This window comes from Delphinus delphis, chromosome 4, assembly GCF_949987515.2.
Source record: "Delphinus delphis chromosome 4, mDelDel1.2, whole genome shotgun sequence".
Classification (NCBI taxonomy): domain Eukaryota; kingdom Metazoa; phylum Chordata; class Mammalia; order Artiodactyla; family Delphinidae; genus Delphinus; species Delphinus delphis.
In genome coordinates, this window is record NC_082686.1 from 55,408,104 (window position 1) to 55,434,382 (window position 26,279).

General features: G+C 35.5%; 1 protein-coding gene across 4 annotated transcripts in view; it reads left to right on the forward strand.

Annotated features, from left to right (window-relative positions):
* Nucleotides 1–12,918, forward strand: part of DZIP3 (DAZ interacting zinc finger protein 3) — a 122,600-nt gene extending 109,682 nt beyond the window's left edge. For 2 of the 4 annotated variants that reach the window (XM_060010608.1, XM_060010611.1), the window contains exons 27-33: nucleotides 2,175–2,300; nucleotides 4,343–4,482; nucleotides 7,573–7,693; nucleotides 8,185–8,331; nucleotides 8,416–8,517; nucleotides 10,082–12,134; nucleotides 12,667–12,918. In XM_060010608.1, the coding sequence (XP_059866591.1) occupies nucleotides 2,175–2,300; nucleotides 4,343–4,482; nucleotides 7,573–7,693; nucleotides 8,185–8,331; nucleotides 8,416–8,517; nucleotides 10,082–10,192 (747 nt within the window). In that variant the 3' untranslated portion in view covers nucleotides 10,193–12,134; nucleotides 12,667–12,918. Of the gene's footprint in view, nucleotides 1–2,174; nucleotides 2,301–4,342; nucleotides 4,483–7,572; nucleotides 7,694–8,184; nucleotides 8,332–8,415; nucleotides 8,518–10,081; nucleotides 12,135–12,332 lie in introns of those variants that run through there. The other 2 variants (XM_060010609.1, XM_060010610.1) reach the window with 2 other exon arrangements.
* Nucleotides 12,919–26,279: the final 13,361 nt, after the last annotated feature.

A 26,279-nucleotide genomic window follows, 5' to 3' on the forward strand; every position in this document is an offset into this window, starting at 1 on the left:
ATCATTGTTTGTTTGCTCTTTAGTTCTTCTAGGTCCTTGTTAAACATTTCTTGTATTTTCTCCATTCTATTTCCAAGATTTGGATCATCTTTATTATCGCTACTTAGAATTCGTTTTCAGGTAGACTGCCTATTTCCTCTTCATTTAGTTTGGTCGAGTGGGTTTTTACCTTGCTTCTTCTGCTGCATATTTCTCTGTCTTCTCATTTTGTTTAACTTACTGCATTTGGGGTCTCCTTTTTGCAGGCTGCAGGTTCATAGTTCCTCTTGTTTTTGGTGTCTGCACCCAGTGGGTGAGGTTGATTCAGTGGCTTTTGTAGGCTTCCTGGTGGAGGGGGCTGGTGCCTGTGTTCTGGTGGGTGGGGCTGGATCTTGTCTTTCTGGTGGGCAGGGCCGCCTCCAGTGGTGTGTTTTGGGGTGTCTGTGAACTTAGTATGATTTTAGGCAGCGTCTCTACTAATGGGTGGGGTTGCGTTCCTGTCTTGCTAGTTGTTTGGCATGGGACGTCCAGCACTGGAGCTTGCTGGCGGTTGGGTGGAGCTGGGTCTTAGCGTTGATATGGAGATCTCTGGGAGAGCTCTCGTCAATTGACATTACATGGGGCTGGGAGGTCTCTGGTGGTCCAATGTCCTGACCTCGGCTCTCCCACCTCAGAGGCTCAGGCCTGACACAGGCCGAAGCACCAAGACCCTGTCAGCCACACAGTGAACTCAGTGACTTCCTTAGTATAAAGCTGCTGCTGACCTTTGTGATCATAAAACTCAGTCCTTAGTCTTGTTCCCTACCCTCAGATTTATGCCTCAGGACTCTTACTCTTATTGGCTATATAATCACACCACCATTTTGTACCGAAGAAAATTATAATTTTTAATGTCTAATATTGAAATTTATATTTCCCCAATTGTCTCAGAAATGTCTTTTTCTTAACTAGATTGACAATACTTCCAATGTGGTTATAATTACCATTACTTTAAAAACCCTTATTTTTAAAAAAACAATCCAAACAAGGTTTATACTTTTCATTTGGCTGGTTATTTTTCTTTAAAATATAACAGCTACCTAACTCCCTCCCTTTTATTCATATCATTTATCTGTTAAAAAACTAAATTCCTACATTATTGATGTAACTGATTACATCCTTGTGATGCCATTATACATATTCTTCTATTTCCTATAACCTGATCATTAGATCTAGAGGGTTAGTTAGAATGAGGTTCAGTATTTTTGGCAAGAGTACTTTATAGGTGATGATGTATACACACATTAGAAGACACACAGTGTCTCTCATTTAGCGATGTTAAGAATCACATGTCATCCTTATCTCTCCATTATAAAGTTCCCCATTAACTTTCACCCTGCTGGTTTCAGTATTGTTACTTAAGAGCTATCTCAATGCTCATTTTTTAAATTCAACAAATAGGTGAATTTCTGCTTTATGCCAGTGCTAGACCTGGCACATAGTAGATGCTCCATAAACCTGTCCTCTTTTGTCGTCCAGCCAATAAGGTATCCATCCCATTGGTAGATGCTAAGAAGGGCTAGCTTTCTACAACCCCCTGGGAAGTTCAGTAACATTCACAGGCATGTCTGCAAGTCACTGTAGGAGGGTTTATTCCCTTGGCCCACCCCACTTCAGCTTTCCACTGCCCTTGGAACTAAACATAAGGTCAGAACTCTACCAGGTGGTACAAGGTCCCTTCAATAAATAATAGCAAAAGTAATATTTTCTATAGACAACTTTGGTTCTTTAGCAGAATTTCTGACTGTCAGTATTGTTTATCAGCATGGACAGTACTCATTGAGGAGCTCCTTTCCATAGTCCTATATTGTTCCATTTGTCAGAGAACTTTAAAGATCACCTAACCCAACCCTCTTACTTTATAGATTAATGACTTGGTATCCAAGATTACCCAGCTAGGTGGAGAGAAAGTAGGACTAGAACCCAGTTGTCTTCTGTGTCCATGCTCTTTAGTATATTTTACTGCCCTTTGCTTTTTCAAATATTCATATACTTAACTAACGTTATGACAACATTGTTTCTAATATGCTTTGTATCTAGATTTCAAATCAGCTACCCCCCCCAAAAAAAATTGCTCTATGAGTTTAGATTATTGACTATGTAAATATATAAATATGTGGGGGTTTTGTTTTTATTTTCTATCTTTTCTATTTTAGATACAGCAGTTCTTGGGAAGACCCGTTGTGAAAGAATCTTTCTTTAGACCTGTACTCACTGTTCCTCAAATGCCTGCCGTTTGTTCTGGAGTCATCTCTGCAACTGGTCAACCTAGACCCCCACTGGTACAGACCCCTTCTTGGTGGAATATACATTAACTAGCTTGTTGTCACTTACAGTGGACTTCCAGAATGAATGTCTTCTCTTTGTTCATATACTTGATAAGTAATGATGAAGGTGATGGTGGTAGTGATGATCATGATGATCATGATGATGATTGAATGAATAGTTCCATGTGAGGCACTGCATTAAATGCATTATATATATTATTTAACTATTTCATTAAGTGATTATAACAGTTTTTAGATACAAAGATAAATATAATATTATAGTAGAGAATTCTTATAGTTTTGCTTCTATAACAGGCACTAATGCAGGGTAGATTGATATTTTTAATAGATAATTTAGCATGATTGTTAGCTTCTTTGCTTTTCAACCTACCAAAGTCACAACATTATACCACAAAGCTAAAGAAAAATTTTATATACACACACACATATATGTGTGTATAGTAGGACATTGTTTATCTATAAACAGGTAATATAAATATCACCTTGCAACATATTATACTATAAAGTTATAAATCTTTCTAGCCACAGAGAGCCATATAAGCTTTATCCAAACCTGAAGAAGCAACAGAGAAATTTAAAATGATTAGGATTATTAGTTGTAATCTTGGTCAAGGTAAACTTTTTATTACAAGAAAAATCTTCTCCCAGATGATTGATGTTTAATATAATTAACAAAAAAATTCTCTAATCTTGACTTTCCCATAACTACATTCTAGTCAGTTGGGGTTTATTTTGTACCTATGTATTGCTGACAGCCTCCCTTTGAAACATATAGTCAAATGGACTTACTCATTTGTGTAGAGGCTGCCTCTCTATGAATAAATATGTATCTAGGCCTTAACATATTTACTAAGTACCACATCTTTTTTATCACCATGATATTACAGTGTTGCTCAGGTGGTTTGCTCCTGCACCATTCTATATTTATTTCAATAAGTAAAATTTTATTGAAAACATTAAAGTACCTCAACCTTCTAATAAGATTACTTCCTGATTCCTCTGAAAAAGCTTGACACTGAGGCAAACCCAGATTTCTGGTGATATTCTGCTCTTTCTCTGACCTACTAGGCTTTGTGTGAGTAATTTCAGTGGCTGTTAGTAATTTTTCATAAGTAATAACCTTATATTTGAAAATAATCTGTAGTCTTAGGTAAAGGATGCATGTTTATAATTATCCTAGTAATCAGATAAGCACTTCAAAAATATTCAGTTACTGATATTAATTAGAAACTTGATGGTTCTAAGAAGGAACCATCATAAAATATGAGGAAAACTTTGTTTGATGGTTTCATGGCTCAAAGTTGTCGCTACTACTTCCATACGACCTTTGTAACATTCATGACACTGGGCAGATATTCTAGTAGTATTCTCATGTTTATTTAGTTGTTTGAAAATTAAACTTCATTATTTTTCTAATTATAAAAGTAGTATATGTTAATTATAAAAAGGCAAATAATGTAGAAATACATAAAGCATATACAAAGTATATAATAGTTATATAAAGTAGAAAGCAAAATTACCCTGCTGTTGAATCCTAGAAAATAATCACTGTTTACAGATTATTCTGTATCTTACAGACCTTTTTCTGTGCATACACATTTAAAAAATGTTTTACTATAAAATGAGTTCTACCATAAATGCTGTGCCGTAGACTTTTTTTAGAAAATGAGACATACATTGTGGACATCTCATATGCTCAGACATACAAATCTATTTTTAAGGACTTGATTAGATATGCTACAATTTATTGACTTATTCCCCTGTTAACAAACTTTAGGTTGCTTTCAGAAATGCACACTCTGTATGTATTTCTGTATATGTTTGCAATTACTGAGACTAGCATGTGCCATTTTTAAAATAAAGGTAAACATATACAAACAGTTAGAAATATGGTGCTGTAAGGAAAAAAATTCTAAAAAGGGAACATGTATGTCAGTATTCTACCCATTTTCTGAGGTATGGAAATGTAATGTTGGCATGGAACCTTGCTTCCTAATAATTGAAGCTGATGGGTTGTAATTCTGTGCTCCTTACAGATGACTAGCATAGCCTGGACGGTGCCAGTGCCTGTGGGAGAAGCTGTGCCTCCCAGTGCAGGTCTGGGAAGTGATCCCCCCATGATGAATTGGGAGAAGATTACAGACAGGCTGAAAACTGCCTTTCCACAACAGACCAGGTACCTCAGTCTCTTTTAGTGTTGAGTACAGATCATACTCTATAGTTTCCACAGCCATAATTATGCCAATGAAATGCTTCAGAGAAATATAACACCCCCCCCCCACACACACACAAAGTACAAGTATTTCCTAACCATGGCCTTGGTAGGGAAAATGAAATTTATTAAGAAGAGACAGTTTTCAGTATAAATGCTAAACCTCTTCCCTAAAATTATTAAAGTCATGAGAGAGTAAACTTTTAAATTTAGGTTTGCTCATTTACTGAAAGTACGACCAGTTGTAAACCTACCCAATTTTATGCCACTAGCTGCAATAATTACCTTAATAACCTATTTCCAAAGTGAATTTTAAGTTAATTGTATGCCATATAAGCCCAAACATAATCAGGTTTTACTTTCCTATTTCCTTAATTTTATTGAGGGTTCTTGTAGTTTCTTTGTTAGGGGACAAAGAAAGGGGACATAGTTAAATGCAAGAAATCATTATTTTAGTGTGCTTTTCACAGTTCTGACTTCAGCAGAAAGCTATTTAATTCTACTCCTCCAGAAATGAAGTGTCTTTTATCTTTAATCTTGTATCAAATGAAATAATTCTAGTTTTCACCAGCATTTTCATTTGAAGACCAATGCTTTTATTTAACATATGTACCATTATGTTTCAGGATTAGATTATGGTTTTATAAATATAATAGTGAATAGAAAATGAAAATAGAACTGTAATATAGTTGTTATAAATATATCTAGAAAATAAATAGTAAATCAAAGGTAGTTTTATAAGGCTGGTGACATGACATTTCATTTGAGAAAGAAAAATACTTTTATCATCCTACCCTATCCTACCAAAAATGTATATGCAGGCTTTGGGTCAATGGCTATGGGAATGGAAAAAGAACATATCAGTTAAAATATTCCTAGGTTTCTTTATCACATAACTAATGTGTCTTTCAGTCTTTGCTTTCATTTTCTGTTAAATCTTTGTTTTCTGTTTCTGAATTTTACAAAAGTAGAACTATTAATAATGACAGAAAGAGACTGATAGTAACATAGTTAAAAAGGAATATTTTAGTCTTTTTTTTTTACATCTTTATTAGAGTATAATTGCTTTACAATGTTGTGTTAGTTGCTGCTGTACAACAAAGTGAATCAGCTATATATATATATATATATATATATATACATATATATATACACACACACACACACACACACACGTATCTCCATATCCCTTCCCTCTTGAGCCTCCCTCCCACCCTGCCTATCCCACCCCTCTAGGTCATCACAGAGAATTGAGCTGATCTCCCTGTGCTATGCAGCTGCTTCCCACTAACTATTTTACATTTGGTAGTGTATATATGTTAATGCCACTCTCTCACTACGTTCCAGCTTCCCTTTCCCCCGCTGTGTCCTCAAGTCCGTTCTCTACATCTGTGTCTTTGTTCCTGCCCTGCCGCTAGGTTCATCAGTACCGTTTTTATAAATTCCATATATATGCCTTAGCATATGGTATTTGTTTTTCTCTTTCTAACTTACTTCACTCTGTATGACAACTCCAGGTCCATCCACCTCATTACAAATAACTCAGTTTTGTTCCTTTTTATGACTGAGTAATATTCCATTGTATATATGTGCCACATCTTCTTTATCCATTCATCTTTATCCATTCATCCATTTATCATCATCGATGACATTTAGGTTACTTCCATGTCTTGGCTATTGTAAATAGTGCTGCAGTGAACATTGTGCTACATGTATCTTTTTGAATTATGGTTTTCTCAGGTATATACCCAGTAGTGGGGTTGCTGGGTCATATGGTAGTTCTATTTTTAGTTTTTTAAGGAACCTCCATGCTGTTCTCCATAGTGGCTGTATCAATTTACATTTCCACCAGCAGTGCAGGAGGGTTCCCTTTTCTCCACACCCTCTCCAGCATTTGTTGTTTCTAGATTTTTTGATGATGGCCATTCTGACTGGAGTGAGGTGATACCTCATTGTGTTTTGTTTTGTTTTTTTTAATTTATTTTTGGCTGCATTGGGTCTTCATTGCTGCGTGTGGGCTTTCTCTAGTTGCAGTGAGCAGGGGCTACTCTTAATTGTGGCGCAAGCTTCTCATTGCAGTGACTTCTCTTAGTGCAAAGCATGGGCTCTAGACGTGTGGGCTTCAGTAGTTGTGGCACGCAGGCTCAGTAGTTGTGGCTTGTGGGCTCTAGAGCACAGGTTCAGTAGTTGTGGTGTACGGGCTTAGTTGCTCTGTGGCATGTGGGATTTTTCCGGACCAGGGCTCGAACCTGAGTCCCCTGCATTGTCAGGTGGATTCTTAACCACTGCGCCACCAGGGAAGCCCCCCTCATTGTGGTTTTGATTTGCATTTCTCTAATGATTAGTGATGTTGAGCATCTTTTCATGTGTTTGTTGGCAATCTGTATGTCTTCTTTGGAGAAATGCCTGTTTAGGTCTTCCACTCATTTTTGGATTGGGTTGTTTGTTTTTTTTGATATTGAGTTGCATGAGCTGCTTATATGTTTTGGAGATTAATCCTTTGTCAGTTGCTTCATTTGCAAATATTTTCTCCCATTCTGAGGGTTGTCTTTTTGTCTTATTTATGGTTTCCTTTGCTGTGTAAAAGCTTTTAAGTTTTATTAGGTCCCATTTGTTTATTTTTGGTTTTATTTCCATTATTCTAGGAGATGGGTCAAGAAGGATCTTGCTGTGATTTATGTCATAGAGAATATTTTAGTCTTGAGTGAGAGAGCATTGAGAGAGATGATATAATGAGCTCAGATAACAAACTTAATTTTCACACAGTGAGCTTTTAAAAACAGTTAAAATCTCTTTTTGGAAAGAAAATAAATACTAAACTTTATTACTCACAAACACATTAAGTAAGTATCATTAATCAATACATTAGGAGTTTTCATTTTGGTTTAAAATAAATGCAGATGGACCTGTGATCACTTTTTTAGATCAGAAATCTAAAGGGTCACATCTGTATGCTACATACCAATCCTGTGATAGGATTTCATAGCTCCTTTGGAGGGCGCATCCTCAAGGCAGTAGGAAAATCACCAGTGCTCTTTCCTTGATCTCTTCCAGAAAGGAGCTTACAGATTTCTTACGGAAATTGAAGGATACTCATGGGAAGTCCTTATCTAGACTGACATTTGATGAAATTGTTCACAAGATTTCCCAATTTATTGACCCCAAGAGATCTCAGGTAAAAAAAAAGATAAAAAGAAAAGACAACTTTATCTCCTGGCCCTTATCTTTAGTAGTTAGCCATATTAATTATCTCCATTACATGATCAGGAAATCAGTCTATAATCATATTAAATCATCTATTAACAACAAACAATTCAGCTTGACAAATGGCATGGGAAACACCACCTGATCATTCTAGAATAAAACTGACCCTCTTGAAATTTACTCTAGGTTATTTTGAATGGCTCTAAAAGGAGATATTTTTTCTAATTTTCTGCAAAGACTTGTTTTAATTAAAAGAGCACCTAGAGTTATTTTTGGTTTTACCTGGTTCTTAGTATATAAGTAATATTGCCAACATTTATTTCAAGATTTCTCATGAACCTGATTAACTTTTACCCTTTTGCTAATTCTCACTGTAGCCTATTCTATGGTATTTATCAGTTCTTCCTGTTTTAGTTCAATTCTAAAAAAAATAAATAATAAGTATAATATTCTAATTTTCAGAGTCAAGGAAAATCCGTGCCAAATGGTAATAGTGCTTCACCCAGCCATACTCCTCCACCTCAGGCTAATGCTGCCCAGCCCTCAAAACCAGCCCGGAGGCCCCTCGGTTCACAAGGTCCTGCCACGTGGGAAGGAGCCAATAATTTGGTGAGACTGAGACTTGATTCTGAATACATTTAAAGTTAGAGGAGAGAAATGAGCTGAATTTAACCTTATGTGTATTTTCCCTAGAATGATGAGGAAGAGGAAGAGGAACCTTGTGTGATCTGTCATGAGAATCTCTCTCCAGAAAACCTCTCAGTTTTGCCCTGTGCACACAAATTCCACTCTCAGGTGAACTTATCTTTTTAATATTTTGCCATTAATCAATTAAGTGAAATTCATACTGCATTCCTTGAAATTGTATACATGTATCATCCACTACTGTGTCATGAATTTCACTGGATATAACTCTGGGCTTTTGGGTACCGCACAGAAACATTTATATGTTTTCCCATACCTAGCCATGGATTGCATTGTGTTTTCTCAGATCTCGATACACCTAGCAGGAGAAGGGGACAATGATGAGATTTAATGGGACAGAGTGGCAGTTCCTTTGAACAGAACTGGAAGGAATGTTGATTGACTTGGCAGTTGGCAGTTTAGCAGCAGTGCCACTTCACCTTGGCTTGTTATAAATAGTGTCCTTTGTCCACACCTAATGATAGCCAACTGCTGTTATAACGCATAAGACTTAACAGTCTGTCCAGGCTCCTGTATTTGCTTTTGAAGATGCTGAGGCCTGAGTGTTGATGTTATAAAAATGGGAGGCTGGCATATCTTTTGTTAATTGGCATTTATATAGATTATTGGCATTTATATAGATTAACTTCTGGTGTTGTTGCTGTGCAAGTGCTATTGACATACAATTTATGATCCAAGTCTTCTGATGCAGAGGTGTAATTTGACACAGGAAAAGATAATCTTACACAAGAAAGGCTTCTCAGGGAAGTGAACAATAAGCCAGCTCATTCAAGCCATATCTGTAAAACATCATTTCAAAGATATGTGATACCTGGTACAGAATTATGTTTTGTATCTGCTTGGATAAGAAGAGATATACACAGAATGGCTAATCCCAAAAGACCTCCAGGATAGCTACTTAGCCATCTGTTTTTCCCATTTGAAGTTTTAAAAGTCCTAAAGATCCATTTAGAAAATAAATGTTTCACAAAACTTATTTTATTCTTTGCCATTGCTCATTGAATAGAAAGCAGGTAATTCATTCAGGTTACTCTCTAAAGTTAATGGGCCTCATATCTATTGCCTATTCTTAGTCCTCTCTCATCTGACTTGGGTCTCCATTATTCATTCATGTAAAAATGATTTGTTTTTGGAGAGTCAGTATTCAAGCAAATAACTTAATATATAGTTCGTAGCCAAAGAGTACTACCATTATGACCAAAGAAAGAGCAATCTGAAAAGTATATCCATTATCTAGGGAGTTTAACTTCAGAACACCATAAGCACTTGATACAAGGTATTTGTGACATTTGTATGTTTAGGTATGACTTTTTCTAGATTATAAATTAGAATAATATATAATAAACTAGAGAAAAAATGTAATAGGTTTCCTCAGTCTCCTTATTAGGAAGAACTAGTCTTCCTGAAGATTGGGGTTGGGGGGAAGGATCTTAATAGAATAAGCTGGCTGAAAGGTGTTCTCCTGTTACCAACTATATTGCCCAGCAAATCACAGACAAAGTTCCATGATTGCAGAAGTTTTCATGGCAATCCACCAAATAAGGCTCTGAGATCCACTGGAAGATATGTTGGTTGGCAACGCTGATGTATGGAGTAACAGCTGCCTCTGCTAGGCTAAATCTGAGAGACTGACATGAATCTTTTTGCTCCTTAGTGCATTAGACCTTGGTTGATGCAACAGGGGACATGCCCAACCTGCAGACTCCACGTTTTGCTACCAGAAGAATTTCCTGATCACCCCAGCCAGCACTTGCCCAAGATCTGATACAACGGGGTGACTATGCAAGGGAAGTTCAATTTTCAGACTGCAGCATTTAGTTTTGCCTTTTATTTGGGCTGATGATAGTGTGAGTGATGTGAAGCAGTACGCTCTTCAGGATTATGCAAAATAAGCTAGCTAAACTCATCAAAGCTGCAGCCAAAGAGGAGAGGACAAATCTTTAGGACTGTGAACTGAATTGAACAGGTTAAAGAAGATAGAATTTTAAAAGTTACATTATATTTGCCCTTACCTTAGCAGGTATTTTCTTCCAACATAAAGATGATTACTGTCAGCATGTATACTAGGATGTCTTTTTTTGTCCTTATTCCACTCATCCTTTACTTTCTCCCAAATATACTAAACTTTAATTTCCTGAAATAAATGACAAGAGTAGGAAAATTCCACAGATTTTAGTGTTCCTTTTAACTTTTAAAATATTGATTATAAAAATATGTATTATTTATTTGCATTTTATCTCTATCTTCCCTATTCTTTTCTATTCTCTAAAATACGTACCTATGAATAGATTATGAGCTACTTGAGGGTGGGGTCCAAACAGTGGTGTTTTCAAGCTGGCTTATACTGGTTTATGAGAAACAACTGTTAGTTTCAGGAATTTTGTGAGCCAGTTATTCAAATTGTTGGTAGCTTGAAATCTGCCATAGTGGGAGTATTTTACACCATAGAAATTGGTAAATGCTGTAAGTAAGGGCTTATTTTCCCCTCAAGAGCTGGTTATTAAACATTTACCAGTATACCTCTGGGACCATGTCTGATGATTCTTACTGTTCTCAATGTCTTTCACAGTAGGTACAGCATAAATAGTCCCCAGAATTAGAAATCAGGAAGCAGTAAGTAAAGTTACTGTGCAAATTAAGTCATTTGCTCAGTTGAATAACTTTGGTCATTTGTAAACATGCTCTTTGGACCCTAATCGTTTCTACTTTGGAGAGATTTTTTTTCTGCCTTAAAAGTTTCTAATTTCACTTTCTCATGCTGGGGGGTTACTGTTTGTGTATAGTTGCTTCTTATGACAGAGTTGACACCCACTGAGCTAAAGCTGCACATCTAAAGCTTGTCACTGAGAACTTTCATTCTTAGAGGTCAAAAACCTATTTTGAAATTAGTACTGTGTAAATTCTATAAGTGTTGTACATGTCTCTAGCTACAAAATTAAAAGAATTCAGTGACCCTGTAAGAAAAATGTTACACGGTTCATATTATTTTCTGTAAATTAATGAAATTCATACTGTGAATAAGTGTTTCCTGACTCAGCAACTATTTTACCTGTATATTTCAGTGTAAATATATCTTGAATTTACTTTAAATCTCTATTTAAAATTATTATTTCTATAATTGTATGCTAAATGTTTTCTTCTCTAATGAGAATAGACTGGAAAATGTGGAGGAAAATACCCCAAATGAAGGCAGTCATCTAGACATGTAAAGTGCCAAGAATGTCTTAGAATTGCACAATTCAGAACTTAAAGGGCCTTTAATAATTATCTTGTCTAACACCTCAAGGTCATGGTCATATAGCAAATTACCTTGTAAAACAAATATTTTTTAGTGTATGTTTACAACTGTAATTTCACTTTCATGTGGGAAAGAATAAATGTTTCTTAATTGAATAACTATTTTATCTGTGTATATTACTTTAACTGTGTCCTAAAGCTACTTGAAATCTCTATTTCAAACATCTATTTCTGTTTCATTGTGCTTTAACTTTTTCTTCTGTTGTGAGAAAGGATGGGAAAATATCCAAAAGGAAGGCAGTCATCTAGACTTGTAAAATACCAAGTATGCCTTAGAATCATAGTCAGAGCTTATAGGGTCCTTAATGATCCTCTGATCTGTTCCCTCATTTTACAGGAACATCTTGCCCTAGGTCATGTGGCTAAATAGTGGCTGAGCCAGTCCTAATACTTGAGAGTCCTGATACTTGGTAAGTCACATGCTTCCTCCACAAATTCAGGCTGCTAGGCTGTATTGGTGCTGAACTGCTGTTCTTGGCTCCAAGGAAGGGGCCAGAAGACTTAACAGGATAGCTGATATATAGTGAGAGTACAGTAGGACCATGCTCTTGAAAGTCATATCCAATTCTGCAGATGCTGAAGGTAATGGGATTTTTTTTCTTTTTGAGGTATAATTTAACAATAAAGACAACTGTAGTGGCCATTCTTCTATAAACAGTGATCACTGTCATGCCTGTGGCTGCTGAAGGATCCAGAACACCATACTGCACAGAAATTCAGTGAGGGAAGTAGCAATATTTAATCAAAAACAATCTGTAAGCATCCTGTAATATCACTGCAGCTGCCGTCAGATAACACGTCTTGTAATGTTTTCCTTCATATTTATTGTCCATGTGTATAATAATATTTTCCAAATTTTATGGGACACTTTCCTTGATCAAATATTACTTTATTTGATCCACTAATAACTTTAATGTGGATACTCTCCTTTTTATTTTACAGATGATGAAACTGAGGCTCAAATAAGAGGGAAATAATTTGTCTGAGGTCATAGCTATGAATGGCATTCTGGGATTTGAATGCAGATCTTCTGTGCCTTAGCTGGTTTTCTCTTTCAGTACTTTATTGCTGCATCCCAATTTCAGATTGAATGTACACAAATATTATTTTAAATAATATTCTTCAAGATAAGAAAATGAAATGAATGGTAAACCTACTGATTGTTTTGGACTATGAACATGGTATTGAGTATATAATAAAATATATAATAATGATACAACATGGTAAGAAAAGTTTGACTTTTCCCTCATGTCTTGGTTTGCTTGGGATGGTTCCAGTTAATGCCCATTGTCTTGACATATTATATTATTAATAGTGCTCCCTTTTACTCTCAACAGTGTCCTAATATGGATGATGAATTATATTTCATGGTTAATTTTTTTTTACGAGATTCAAAATTTAGCAAAACTCCTCTGCATTTATAAAATGCTCCTGGAATACCTTATTCATGTAGCCTGTCAGGTAAGAATCATCCACACACATAGCCTCTCAGGTAGGAAATCATCCACACACAGATATGATATCAAAACCAGCAATCATGAGAAAAGGAGAGTACAAATGCAGGATATTGGAAATGCATTTGAAATTAAGAGAACAGCAACTTAGAACAATTACACACACACACACACACACACACACACACACACACACACACACACACTCTGCTATATCAAAACCTCATTGTAGCTGCAAACCAAAAATCTACAATAGATACACACACAAAAAAAGCAATCCAAACACAACACTAAAGATAGTCATCAAATCATAAGAGAAGAGAACAAAAGAGGAAGGAAATTTAAAAAACCTACAAAAAACAAATCCAAAACAACAAGATGGCAATAAGAACATACATATTGGTAATTACCTTAAATGTAAATGGATTAAATGTTCCAACCAAAAGACACAGACTGGCTGAATAGATACAAAAACAAGAACCGTATATATGCTTACTACAAGAGACCCACTTCAGATCTAGGGACACATACAGACTGAAAGTGAAGGGATAGTAAAAGCTATTCCATGCAAATGGAAATCCAAAGAAAGCTGGACTAACAATACTCATATCAGACAAAATAGATTTTAAAATAAAGACTGTTACAAGAGACAAAGAAGGACACTACATAATGATCAAGGGTTCAATCCAAGAGGAAGATATAACAATTGTAAATATATATGCACCCAACATAGGAACACCTCAATATATAAGGCAAATGCTAACAGCCATAAAAGGAGAAATCAACACAAAATAATAATGAGGGACTTTTAACACCCTACTTTCATCAATGAACAGATCATCCAGACATAAAATCAATAAGGAAACACAGGCCTTAAATGACAATTAGACCAGATGGACTTAACTGATATTTATAGAACATTCCATCCAAAAGCAACAGAATACAAATTCTTCTCAAGTGCACATGGAACATTCTCCAGGATTGATCACAAAGTGAGCCTCAGTAAATTTAAGAAAATTGTAATCATATCAAGCATCTTTTCCGACCACAACACTGTGAGATTAGAAATCAACTACAAGAAAAAACTGTAAAAAACACAAATGTGGGGGCTAAACAATGTTATTAAACAACCAATGGATCACTGAAGAAATCAAAGAGGAAATCGAAAAATACCTAGAGACAAAGGACAACAAAAACACAGTGATCCAAAACCTATGGAATGGAGCAAAAGCAGTTCTAAGAGAGAAGTTTATAGCAATACAGTCTTACCTCAGGAAACAAGAAAAATCTCAAACAAACAACCTAACCTTACACCTAAAGCAACTAGAGAAAGAAGAACAAACAAAACACAAAGTTAGTAGAAGGAAAGAAATCATAATGATCTGAGCAGAAATAAATGAAATAGAAACAAAGAAAACAATAGCAAAGATTAATAAAACTAAAAGCTGATTCTTTGAAAAGATAAACAAAATTGATAAACCTTTAGCCAGACTCATCAAGAAAATAAGGGAGAGGGCTCAAATCAATAACATTAGAAACAAAAAAGGAGAATTTACAACTGACACCACAGAATTACAAAGGATCATAAGAGACTACTACAAGCCACGATATGCCAATAAAAGGGACAAACTAGAAGAAATGGACAAATTCTTAGAAAGGTACAACCTCCCAAGACTGAACCAGGAAGAAATAGAAAATATAAACAGACCAAACATAAGTACTGAAATTGAAACTGTGATTTAAAAACTTACAACAAACAAAAGTCCAGGATCAGATGGCTTCACAGGCAAATTCTGTCAAATATTTAGAGAAGAGTTAACCCCTAGCCTTCTAAAACTATTCCAAAAAACTGCAGTGGAAGGAACACTCCCAAATTAATTCTATGAGGCCACCATCACACTGATACCAAAACCAGACAAAGATAGCACAAAAAAGAAAATTACAGGCCAATATCAGTGATGAACATAGATACAAAAATCCTCAACAAAATACTAGCAAACAGAATCCAACAACACATTAAAAGGATCATACACCATGATCAAGTGGGATTTATCCCAGGAATGCAAGGATTCTTCAGTATATGCAAATCAAATGGTGTGATACACCACATTAACAAACTGAGAATAAAAACCATATGATCATTTCAATAGATACAGAAAAACTTTTGACAAAGTTCAACACCCATTTATGATAAAAACTCTCCAGAAAGTGGGCATAGAGGGAACTTACCTCAACATAATAAAGGCCATATATGACAAACCCACAGCTAACATCATTCTCAATGGTGAAAAGCTGAAAATATTTCCTCTAAGATTGTAAATAAAACAAGGATGTCCACTCTCACCTGTTTTTTGTTTGTTTGTTTTTATTCAGCATAGTTTTGGGAGTCCTAGCCACAGCAATCAGAGAAGAAAAAGAAATAAAAGGAATCCAGATTGGAAAAGAAGTAAAATTATCACTGTTTGCAGATGGCATGATACTATACACAGAAAATCCTGAAGATGCTACCAGAAAACTACTAGAGCTCATCAATGAATCTGGTAAAGTTGCAGGATACAAAATTAATATACAGAAATCTCTTGCATTTCTATACACTAGCAATGAAAAATCAGAAAGAAATTAAGGAAACAATCCCATTTACCATCACATCAAAAAGAATAAAATACCAAGGAATAAACCTACCTAAGGAGGCAAAAGACGTGTACTCTGAAAACTATAAGATGATTATGAAAGAAATTGAAGATGACACAAACGGATGGAAAGATATACCATGTTCTTGGATTGGAAAATCGATATTGTCAAAATGATTATACTACCCAAGGCAATCTACAGATTCAGTGCAATCTCTATTAAGTTACCAATGGCATTTTTCAAAGAACTAGAGCAAAAAAAATTTTAATTTGTATGGAAACACAAAAGCCCTCTAATAGCCAAAGCAATCCTGAGAAAAAAAAATGGAGCTGGCGGAATCAGGCTACCTGACTTCAGACTATACCAGAAAGCTACAGTAATCAAAACAATATGGTACTGGCACAAAAAAGAAATATAGATCAATGGAATGGGATAGAAATCCCAGAAATAATCCCACACACCTATGGTGAATTAACTTAGGACAAAAGATGGCAAGAATATACAATGAAGAAAAGACAGTCTCTTCAATAAGTGGTGCTGGGAAAATTGGACAGCTACATGTGAAAGAATGAAACTACAACATTCTCTAACACCATACACAAAAATAAACTCAAAATGGATTAAAGACCTACATGTAAGACCAGATATTATAAAACTCTTAGAGGAAAACATAGGCAAAACACTCTGACATAAATTGCAGCAGGATCTTTTTGGATCCACCACCTAGAGTAATGAAAATAAAGACAAAAATAAATGGGACCTAATTAAACTCAAAAGCTTTTGCACAGCAGAGGAAACCATAAACAAAACGAAAAGACAACCCACAGAGTGGGAGAAAATATTTGCAAATGAAGTGACTGACAAGGGATTAATCTCCAAAATATACAAAAAGCTCATGCAGCTCAATATCGAAAAACAAACAACCCAATCAAATAATGGGCAGAAGATCTAAATAGACATTTCTCTGAAGAAGACATACAGATGGCCAAAAAGCACATGAAGAAATGCTCAACATCGCTAATAGAGAAATCAAAACTGCAATGAGGTATCACCTCACACCAGTCAGAATAGCCATCATCAAGTGTCTACAAACAATAAATGCTGGAGGGGGTGTGGAGCAAAGGGAACCTTCCTACACTGTTGCTGGGAATGTAAATTGGTACAACCATTTATAGAGAACAGTGTGGAGCTTTCTTAAAAAACTAAAAATAGAACTACCATGTGATCCAGCAATCCCACTCTTGGGCATATATCCAGAGAAAACCATAATTCAAAAAGAGACATGCACTCCAATATTCATTTACTTAGCCATTAAAAAAGAATGAAATAATGCCATTTGCAGCAACATGGTTGGACCTAGAGATTATCATACTAGGTAAGGTAAGTCAGACAGAGAAAGACAAATATCATATGATATCACTTAGATGTGGAATCTAAAAAAGTGATACAAATGAATTTATTTATAAAACAGAAACAGACTGAGAGACTTCAAAAACAAACTTATGATTACCAAAGAGGAAGGGGGAGGAGGGATAAACTAGGAGTTTGGGATTAACATACACACACTACTATATATAAAATAAATAATCAACAAGGATTTACTGTATAACACAGGGAACTCTACTCAGTAATCTGTAATTACGTATATGGGAAAAGAATCTGAAAAAGAATGGATATACATATATGTATAATTGAATCACTTTGCTGTATACCTGAAACTAATACAACATTTTAAGTCAAATATAATATAAAATAAAAATTAAATTAAGAAAAAAAGAATGATCAGGAACTAACAAAAAAATAAAACAACAAAATTTTAAAAATCTCCTCTGCATTTATAAAATGCTTCTGGAATACTTCATCACATAGCCTCTCATGTAAGAATTCTAGGACTGCAGTAGCTGAGGAATATCTGGTTTATAGCCAGATAAAAATAACAAAGGAATATTAACTTATTATAAAAGTATATGGTTTCTGATTGGGTAGGCAGTTTTTAGAGCTAATGGACTATTGATCTTAAATATGAATCCTGGCCATGTCACATTTACACAGTGTGTTCATAAAACTGCATATTCCAAGAGGCCACCTGGGAATCTGTTTGGAATGAGTACCCAGTTGTTCTGAATCACACAAAATATTAAAAACCATTCGTGTAGAAAAAAGTGGCTTTTTCAGGCAGATCTAGATTTGAATTTTGAATTCCATCTGGCATGTTGTGTGATCATAAACAAATTAAAAAAATTTTTTTTCAACCAAATCCTCTGTAAAATGGGGGAAAGACTACTTGTCTGACAGAGTTATTGTTGGTAAATATCTGTATTAGTCTTTGTTCTCAAAGTAATAAGCCTTCCGTTAGTCACTCAACCTGTTTGAATTTACTCCTTGATGAAAAATTCTTAAAAGTTTTTTTAAAATCTTCAACTATCCTTATTAAAATGAAGAGAGGAAAGAATAGAACCATTAGTTCCACTTCCAGTTTTACATAGCCCCATAATGTTGAGTAGTAAATCTATTGCATAAAATACCACATCTCCCTAACATTTGATTGATCCACTTGAACTACAAACTTTAATAATCCTTAATACTGCCTAGCAAGATTGGTAACTGACAATGATCTAGAAGACTGAAAGTTTTGAAGGTATGTAGGGAAGATTTCATCTCCATTTGGGAGATGAGAATACTAAGTGTGTAATAAACATTATAACAGTATTTTTAAAATTGTAAATATCACTCTCAATTCCCTGCTCTAATAAATCTACTGTTATTGAACTTTAATTCTTTCTATTCCTGATACACATGCAAATGGCTACTGAGGTACAACTGTAGCATCAGTACAGTTTCTTAATATTTTTGTCATTTGTCATAGTAAGAAAAATCCTTTCTGGGGTAACTGCCTGAAATTATAAAAAGAAAACGTGTTACTATCAAGCCAATTGAAGGGAAAATGGTATAGTAAAAAAAATAGTTGATTAAGCCAGAAGGCAAGAAAGAAACAAAAGAGAAACAAAGCACAAAAGACAAATATGAAAACATAGAAATATAATAGATTTAAATGGCAAATATATTAGTAGTTATATTACATAACAGTGACTGAAATTTTCTACATGAAAGACAAGGATTGCAAGCTCAGATATAAAAAATAAATGAAAGGAATAAATAAAAACAACAATGATTTTTTTTATATTGAAGGGAAACACCTTAAAGGTAAGAATACAGAAATGTTGAAATTAAAAGTATGTAAAAAGTAATATGCAAACACAGCCAAATAAACTTGGTATAGCTACATTAATATCAGATCAAACAGACATGAAGGCAAAAATTATTACTAGGGTTACTGAGAGAGATAATGATAAAGGGCTCATTTCAAGGGAGATATTTACAAAAATCCACAATTTGGGGATATTTTATAACAAAGCCTTTGTAAAACTGAAATAAGTAAAAGGAGAAAGAGATGAATCCATAATCATTGTGGGATATTTCATATACCTGTCTCAATAAGTGATGGAACAAGCAGACCTTGACATTAATAGAACACTGCTTTCAGCAACTGCAGATTACATGTTCTTTTCAGCTACATTTGGAAGGCTGACCAAAGCAGACCATATGCTGTGCCACAAAGCAATTGTCAACAGCTTTCAAAGGGTTGGAATAACACATGGTATATCCTCTGACCATAGAATTAAACTAGAAATCAATATCAAAAGTAAACATAAGGACTTCTAGTTTCTAGTCCAACATGTGAAGACCTTGGAATTCATCACTCCCAACCAGATAATAAGAAAAAAGCTGAACAAACTGAAAATCAACAACTCTTCTTGAATCTGTCAAAGAATTGAAGACAAAGGGCAAATAGCTGCTCTGAAAATGGGGGGAGGAGAATACAGAGAATCACAGCTTACTGGGAATAGAAGACTCTGCTGGGGCCAGTAACTAGTAAAAACACTTAAAAGGCGACTGACTAATTGTTGGAGACTTGAGTGTGGACTAGCTTCAGAATAAGCTCCCTGCACTCAGCCTAAAGGAAGGCCTCACTCCAGTTTTGTGAGTTTTACCTCTAAGAGCCCCACCAGGTTGTCAGTGTGAAGATAAGAGAAAAATCCCCGTGTGCCTCTTAATTAAGACACAAAAAGGTCTAACCATGAAAGAGTGGATTAATAATCTATATTTCATGACAATTAAGATTTTATCTCTACCTCTATCTTGCCCTTCTCATCTTCCCTCTCCCCACTTGTAACCACGAGTTTGTTTTCTTTATATGTGAGTCTGTTTCTGTTTTGTTATATTCATTTGTTTTATTTTTTAGATTCCACATAAGTGATAACATATAGTATTTGTCTTTCTCTAACTTATTTCACTAAACATAATACCCTCCAGGTCCATCCATGTTGTTGCAAAAGGCAAAATTTCATTCTTTTTTTTTATTGTTGTGTAGTATTTCATTGTATGTATATATACCACATCTTCTTTATCCATTCCTCTGTTGATGGACATTTAAGTTGCATCCACATCTTGGCTATTGTAAATAGTGCTGCAATGAACATTGGGGTGCATGTATATTTTAGAATTATGGTTTTCTCTGGATATATGCCCAGGAGTGGGATTGCTGAATCATACGGTAGTTGTATTTTTAAGTTCCATGAGGAACCTCCATACTGTTTTCAATGGTGGTTGCAAAAATTTACATTCCCACCAACAGTGTACTAGGGTTCCCTTTTCATCATATCTTCTCCAACATTTGTGGTCTTTTTGATGATAGCCATTCTGGCAGGTGTAAAGTGATTATTGTGGTGTTGATTTGCATTTCTCTGATGACTAGCGATGTTGAGCATCTTTTCATGTGCCTCTTGGTCATCTGTATGTCTTCTTTGTAAAATGTCTATTCAGGTCTTCTGTCCATTTTTTTTTTTTCTGTCCATTGTTTAATTGGGCTGTTTGTTGTTGTTTTTGTTGTTGTTTGACATTGAGTTGTATGAGCTGTTTATTTTGGATGTTAATCCTGTATCGGTCATATCATTTGCAAATATTTTCTCCCATTCAGTAGATTGTCTTCATTTTGTTGATGGTTTCCTTTGCTGTGCAAAAGCTTTTAAATTTCATTAGGTCCCATGTGTTTATTTGTGCTTTTGTTTCCTTTGCCTTAGGAGATAGATCCAAAAAAATATTGCTATGATTTATGTCAAAGAGTGTTCTGCCTATATTTTCTTCTAGGAGTTTATGGTTTCCAGTCTTACATTTATGTCTTTAATCCATTTTGAGTTTATTTTTGTATATGATGTGAGAAAATATTCTAATTGCATTCTTTTATATGTAGCTGTCCAGTTTTCCCAGCACCACTTATTGAAGGGAATATATTTTCTCCATTGTATATTCTTGCCTCCTTTGCCACATATTAATTGACCATAAAGGCATAGGTTTATTTCACATAGCTCTTATTCTGTTCCACTGAGCTATGTGTCTATTTTTGTGCTGTTTTGCTTACTAGCACACGTCTGAAGTCAGGGAGCGTGATACCTCCAGCTGTGTTCTTTTTTCTCGAGTTTGCTTTGGCTATTAGGGGTCTTTTGTGGTTTAGGGTTGTTTGTTGTAGTTCTGTGAAAAATGTCATGAGTATTTTCATAGGGATTGCATTAAATCTGTAGAGTGCTTTTGGTAGTATGGACATTTTAAAAATATTAATTCTTCCAATCTATGAACATGGGATATCTTTCCATTTAAATGAATAATCTTCCGTTTCCTTCGTCAGTGTTTTATAGTTTTCAGAGTATAGGTCTTTCACCTCCTTGGTTAAAGTTATTTCTAGGTGTTTTATTCTTTGATGCTATTTTCTTTCTTTTTCTTTTCTTTTTTTTTTTATTTTGCGGTACATGGGCCTCTCACTGTTGTGGCCTCTCCCGTTGCGGAGCACGGGCTCTGGATGCGCAAGCTCAGCGGCCATGGCTCACGGGCCCAGCCACTCCGCAGCATGTGGGATCTTCCCGGACCGGGGCACGAACCCGTGTCCCCTGCATCAGCAGGCGGACTCTCAACCACTGTGCCACCAGGGAAGTCCGATGCTATTTTAAATGGGATTGTTTTCTTGCTTTCTCCTTCCAATAGTTCATTATTAGTGTATAGAAAAGCAACAGATTTCTGTATATTAATCTTGTGTCCTGCAACTTTGTTGAGTTCATTTATTAGTTCTAATAGTTTTTTTGGTGAGGACTTTAGGGCTTTCTATATAGAGTATCACGTCATCTGCAAAGAGTGACAGTTTTACCTCTTCCTTCCCAATTTGGATGGATAAAAGTTTCTTTTTCTTGTCTGATTACTGTGGCTAGGATTTCCAATACTATGTTAAATAAAAGTGGCAAGAGTGGGCATCTTGTCTTGTTCCTGATTTTAGAGGAAAAGTTTTCAACTTTTCACCATTGAGTATGATGTTAGCTCTGGGTTTGTGATATATAGCCTCTTTATGTTGAGATATGTTCCTTCTATATCCACTTTGATGAGAGTTTTTATCATGAATCGATGTTGAATTTTGTCAAATGCTTTTTCTGCATGTATTGAGATGATCATATTATTTTTATATTTACTTTTGTTAATGTGGTGCATCACATTAGTTGATTTGTGGATACTGAACCACCCTTACATCCCTGGAATAAATCCCACTTGATTGTGCTGTATGATCCTTTTTATGTGTTGTTGAATTTGGTTTGTTAATATTTTGTTGAGGATTTTTGCAGCTATATTCATCAAAGATATTAGTCTATAATTTTCTCCTTTTTTGTAGTGTCTTTTTCTAGTTCATTATCAGGGTAGTGGGGGCCTCACAGAATGAATTGGGAAGTGTTCCTTCTTCAATTTTTTGGAATAGCTTGAGAAGAATGGGTATTAGCTCATCTTTATATACTTGGTAGAATTTCCCTGTGAAGCTGTCCATTGCTGGGCTTTTGTTTACTGGCATTCCTAATTCAGTTTCACTACTAATGATCAGTCTGTTCAGACTGTCTATTTCTTCCTGATTCAGTCTTGGAGGATTATATGTTTCCAGAAATTTATCCATTTCTTCTAGGTTGTCCAATTTGTTGGCATATAACTGTTTGTAGTATTCTCATGATTTTTTTATATCTGTCAAATTGGTTATAATTTCTCCTCATTTCTTATTTTATTTGTGTCCTTTTTTTTCTTAATGAGCCTAACTAAACGCTTATGAATTTTGCTTATCTTTTCAAAAAATTAGCTCTTGCTTTCAGTTATCTTTTCTATATTTTTCTCTCTCTCTTTTTTTTTTTTTTTTTTTGGTTTCTAATTATTTCCTCTCTGATTTTTATTATTTCTTTCCTTCTGCTGACTTTGGGCTTTGTTTGTTTTTCATTTTCCAATAATGTTAGATGTAAGGTTAGGCTGCTTATTTGAGATTTTTCTTGTTTCTTGAAGTAAGCCTGTATTGCCATTAAACTCCCTCTTAGAACTGCTTTTGCTGCATCCCATAGAACGGAAAGTTCTGGTTTTCATTTCATTTGTCTTGAGGTATTTTCTGATTTCCTCTTTATTTCTTTATTGACCTATGACCCATTGCTTTTTTTAATAGCTTGTTGTTTAGTCTCCACAAGTTTGTGTTTTTCTCATTTTTCTTCCTGTAATTGATTTGTAGTTTCATACCATTGTGGTCAGAAAAAATGCTTGATATAATTTCTATCCTCTTAAATTTGTTGAGACTTGTTTTGTAGCCTAATATATGATCTATCCTGGAGAATGGTCCATGCACACTTGAAAAGAATGTATATTCTGCTGTTTTGGGATAGAATGTCCTGTAGCTATTTATTAAGTACAACTGTTCTGAGGTTTCATTTAAGACTACTGTTTCCTTATTGATTTTCTGTCTGGATGCTCTGTCCATTGATGTAAGTGGGGTGTTAAAGTCTCCTACTGTAATTGTATTATGGTCAATTTATCTCTTTATCTGTTAATATTTGCTTTATATATTTAGGTGCTCCTATATTAGGTACATATATTAATGAATGTTATATCTTCTTCTTGTATTGATCCCTTCATCATTATATAATTCCATTCTTGTTTTTTGTTATAGACTTTGTTTTAAAGATTATTTTCTCTGATAAGAGTATTGCTACCACAGCTTTCTTGTTGATTCCATTTGCATGAAATATCTTTTTTCATCCCCTTTGAGTCTGTATGTCTTTAGCACTGACGTGAGTCTCTTATAAACAGCTTATAAGTGGGTCTTATTTTTTATCCAAATCATTCTTGTGTCTTCTTTTTGCAGCATTTGGTCCATTGACATTTAAAGTGATTATTGATAGGAATGTAGTTATTACCATTTTGTTACCTTTTTGTAATCCTTCTAGTTTTTCTTCTTTTAGTTTCTTCCCTTATGGTTTGATGATTTTCTTTAGTGCTATCCTTATGTTCCTTTCTTTCTAGTTTTTGTGTATCTATTGTAGGTTTTTGATTTGTGATTACCATGAGGTACACATATGTTGACCCCTGACTATACCTACCCATTTTAAACTGAAAGTTATTTAACTTCAAACGCATTCTAAAAGATCTACTTTTATTTTACTCCCCTCCCCCACATTTTGTGTTTTTGATGTCATATTTTACATCTTCATATATATTTCTTTACTGTTTATTTTAGTTATATTTGATTTTATAATTTTTGTCTTTTAAATCTTCATACTAGCCTTTATTATGTATTTACCTTTAGTAGTGGGATTTTTCCTTTCCTATAAATTCTTCTTCTTGTAGTCTTTTCTTTTCCACCTAGAGAAGACATTTTAACATTTCCTTTTAGGGTTGGTTTAGTATTGATGAACTCTTAGATTTTGCTTGTCTGAGAAGTTCTTTATCTCTCCTTCAATTCTGAATGATAATCTTACTGAGTATGTGAGGTTGTAGGTTTTCCCTTTCAACATTCTAAATATATCACGCCACTCCCTCTAGCCTGCAAAGTTTCTACAGAAAAATCAGCTGATAGCCTTATGGGGGTTCTCTTGTATGTAACTCTTTGTTTTTCTCTTGCTTTAGAATTCTCTCTTTAACTTTTACCATTTTAATTATGATGCATCTTGGTGTTGATCTCTATGGGTTCATCTTGTTTGGGACTCTCTGTGATTCCAGTACCTGGATATCTGTTTCCTTCTTCAGGTTCAGGAAATTTTCAGCCATAATTTCATCATATACGTTTTTGACCCCTCTCTCTCTTCTCCTTCTGGGACCCCTATAATGAGAATGTTAGTATGCTTGATGTTTTCCCAGAACTCCCTTAAACTGTCTCATTTTTTTGTTTTTCTTTTTGCTGTTCTGCATGAGTGATATCCATTATTCTATCTTCCAGATCACTTATGCATTCTTCTTCCAGATCACTTATGCTTTCTTCTGTATCACTTCATCTGCTGTTAATTCCTTCTAGTGTGTTTTTTAAAATTTCTGTTATTGTGTTCTTCAGCTCTGACTTCCATTCTTTTTAATATTTTCTAATTCCTTGTTAAAATTCTCACTGTGTTCATCTATTCTTTTCTCTAGTTCAGTTAGCATTATTATTACTAATGCTTTGACCTCTTTATCTATTAAATTGTTTATCTCTGTTTCAAGGGGTCTTTTCTTGTTCTTTCATTTGGAACAAATTCCTCTGTCTTCTCATTTTGCTTAACTTTCTCTGTCTCTATGAAATTGAGTGAAATAGTTACCTATCCCAATCATAAATGCATGACCTTGTGCAGGAGCATCCCTGTGGAGTCTGTGTGTGTCCAGTGACTTTGGTGGGAAAGCTTGATCTGAAATGTGCAGGGGTCATTTCTTCTCCCAGGTAGCCGCTATTACCTTGGTGGGAAGTGAGGCTGGAGATGGAGGAGCCAAAGCCAGAGCCAGGTATGAGCCAGGTCTTCTTCCATGCTCAGTGGCTGTCACCACCCTACTGGGGCCAGGAGTAGGTGCCAAGGTGCTAGAGCAGAAGCCCTGATGATTGGTTCCAAGCTCTTTCCAGTCCCTCTAAGTGTGTGGTCTCTCCACTCCTAGCAATGATACCTTCACCCCAGAGGGGAGCAGTACTGGAGCAAGAGGGGCCAGAGCGGGTTCCCAGTGAGGGCTGGGATGTGCACTGGTGTGGTCCCAGAAAACAATTCGGAGCTCAGAACAGTTCCAAATCTGCCGCCTCTGCCAGCACTGGTAATGCCTGCCCTTGCTCCATTCAGTTGCAGTGTCCCCCACAGTTGCACACTCTCCTTGGCAATGACAGCCTTCACCCTAGGAGGGAGTGGTGCTGGAGCCAGAGGGGCCAGAGTGGGCACTTGGCTCATGTCAGGGTACACACTGGGACAGTCCTGGCGTACCAGTGAGAGCTCCAGCCTGATCCCCATCTGCTGCCTCTATGGAAGCCAGTAATGGCTGCCCTCTCCCTCTTCAGATGCAGTGCTGGGTCCTAGTTGGCTCCCCCTCTCAATCATGCACCCTCTTCAGCAATCGTAGTCTTTG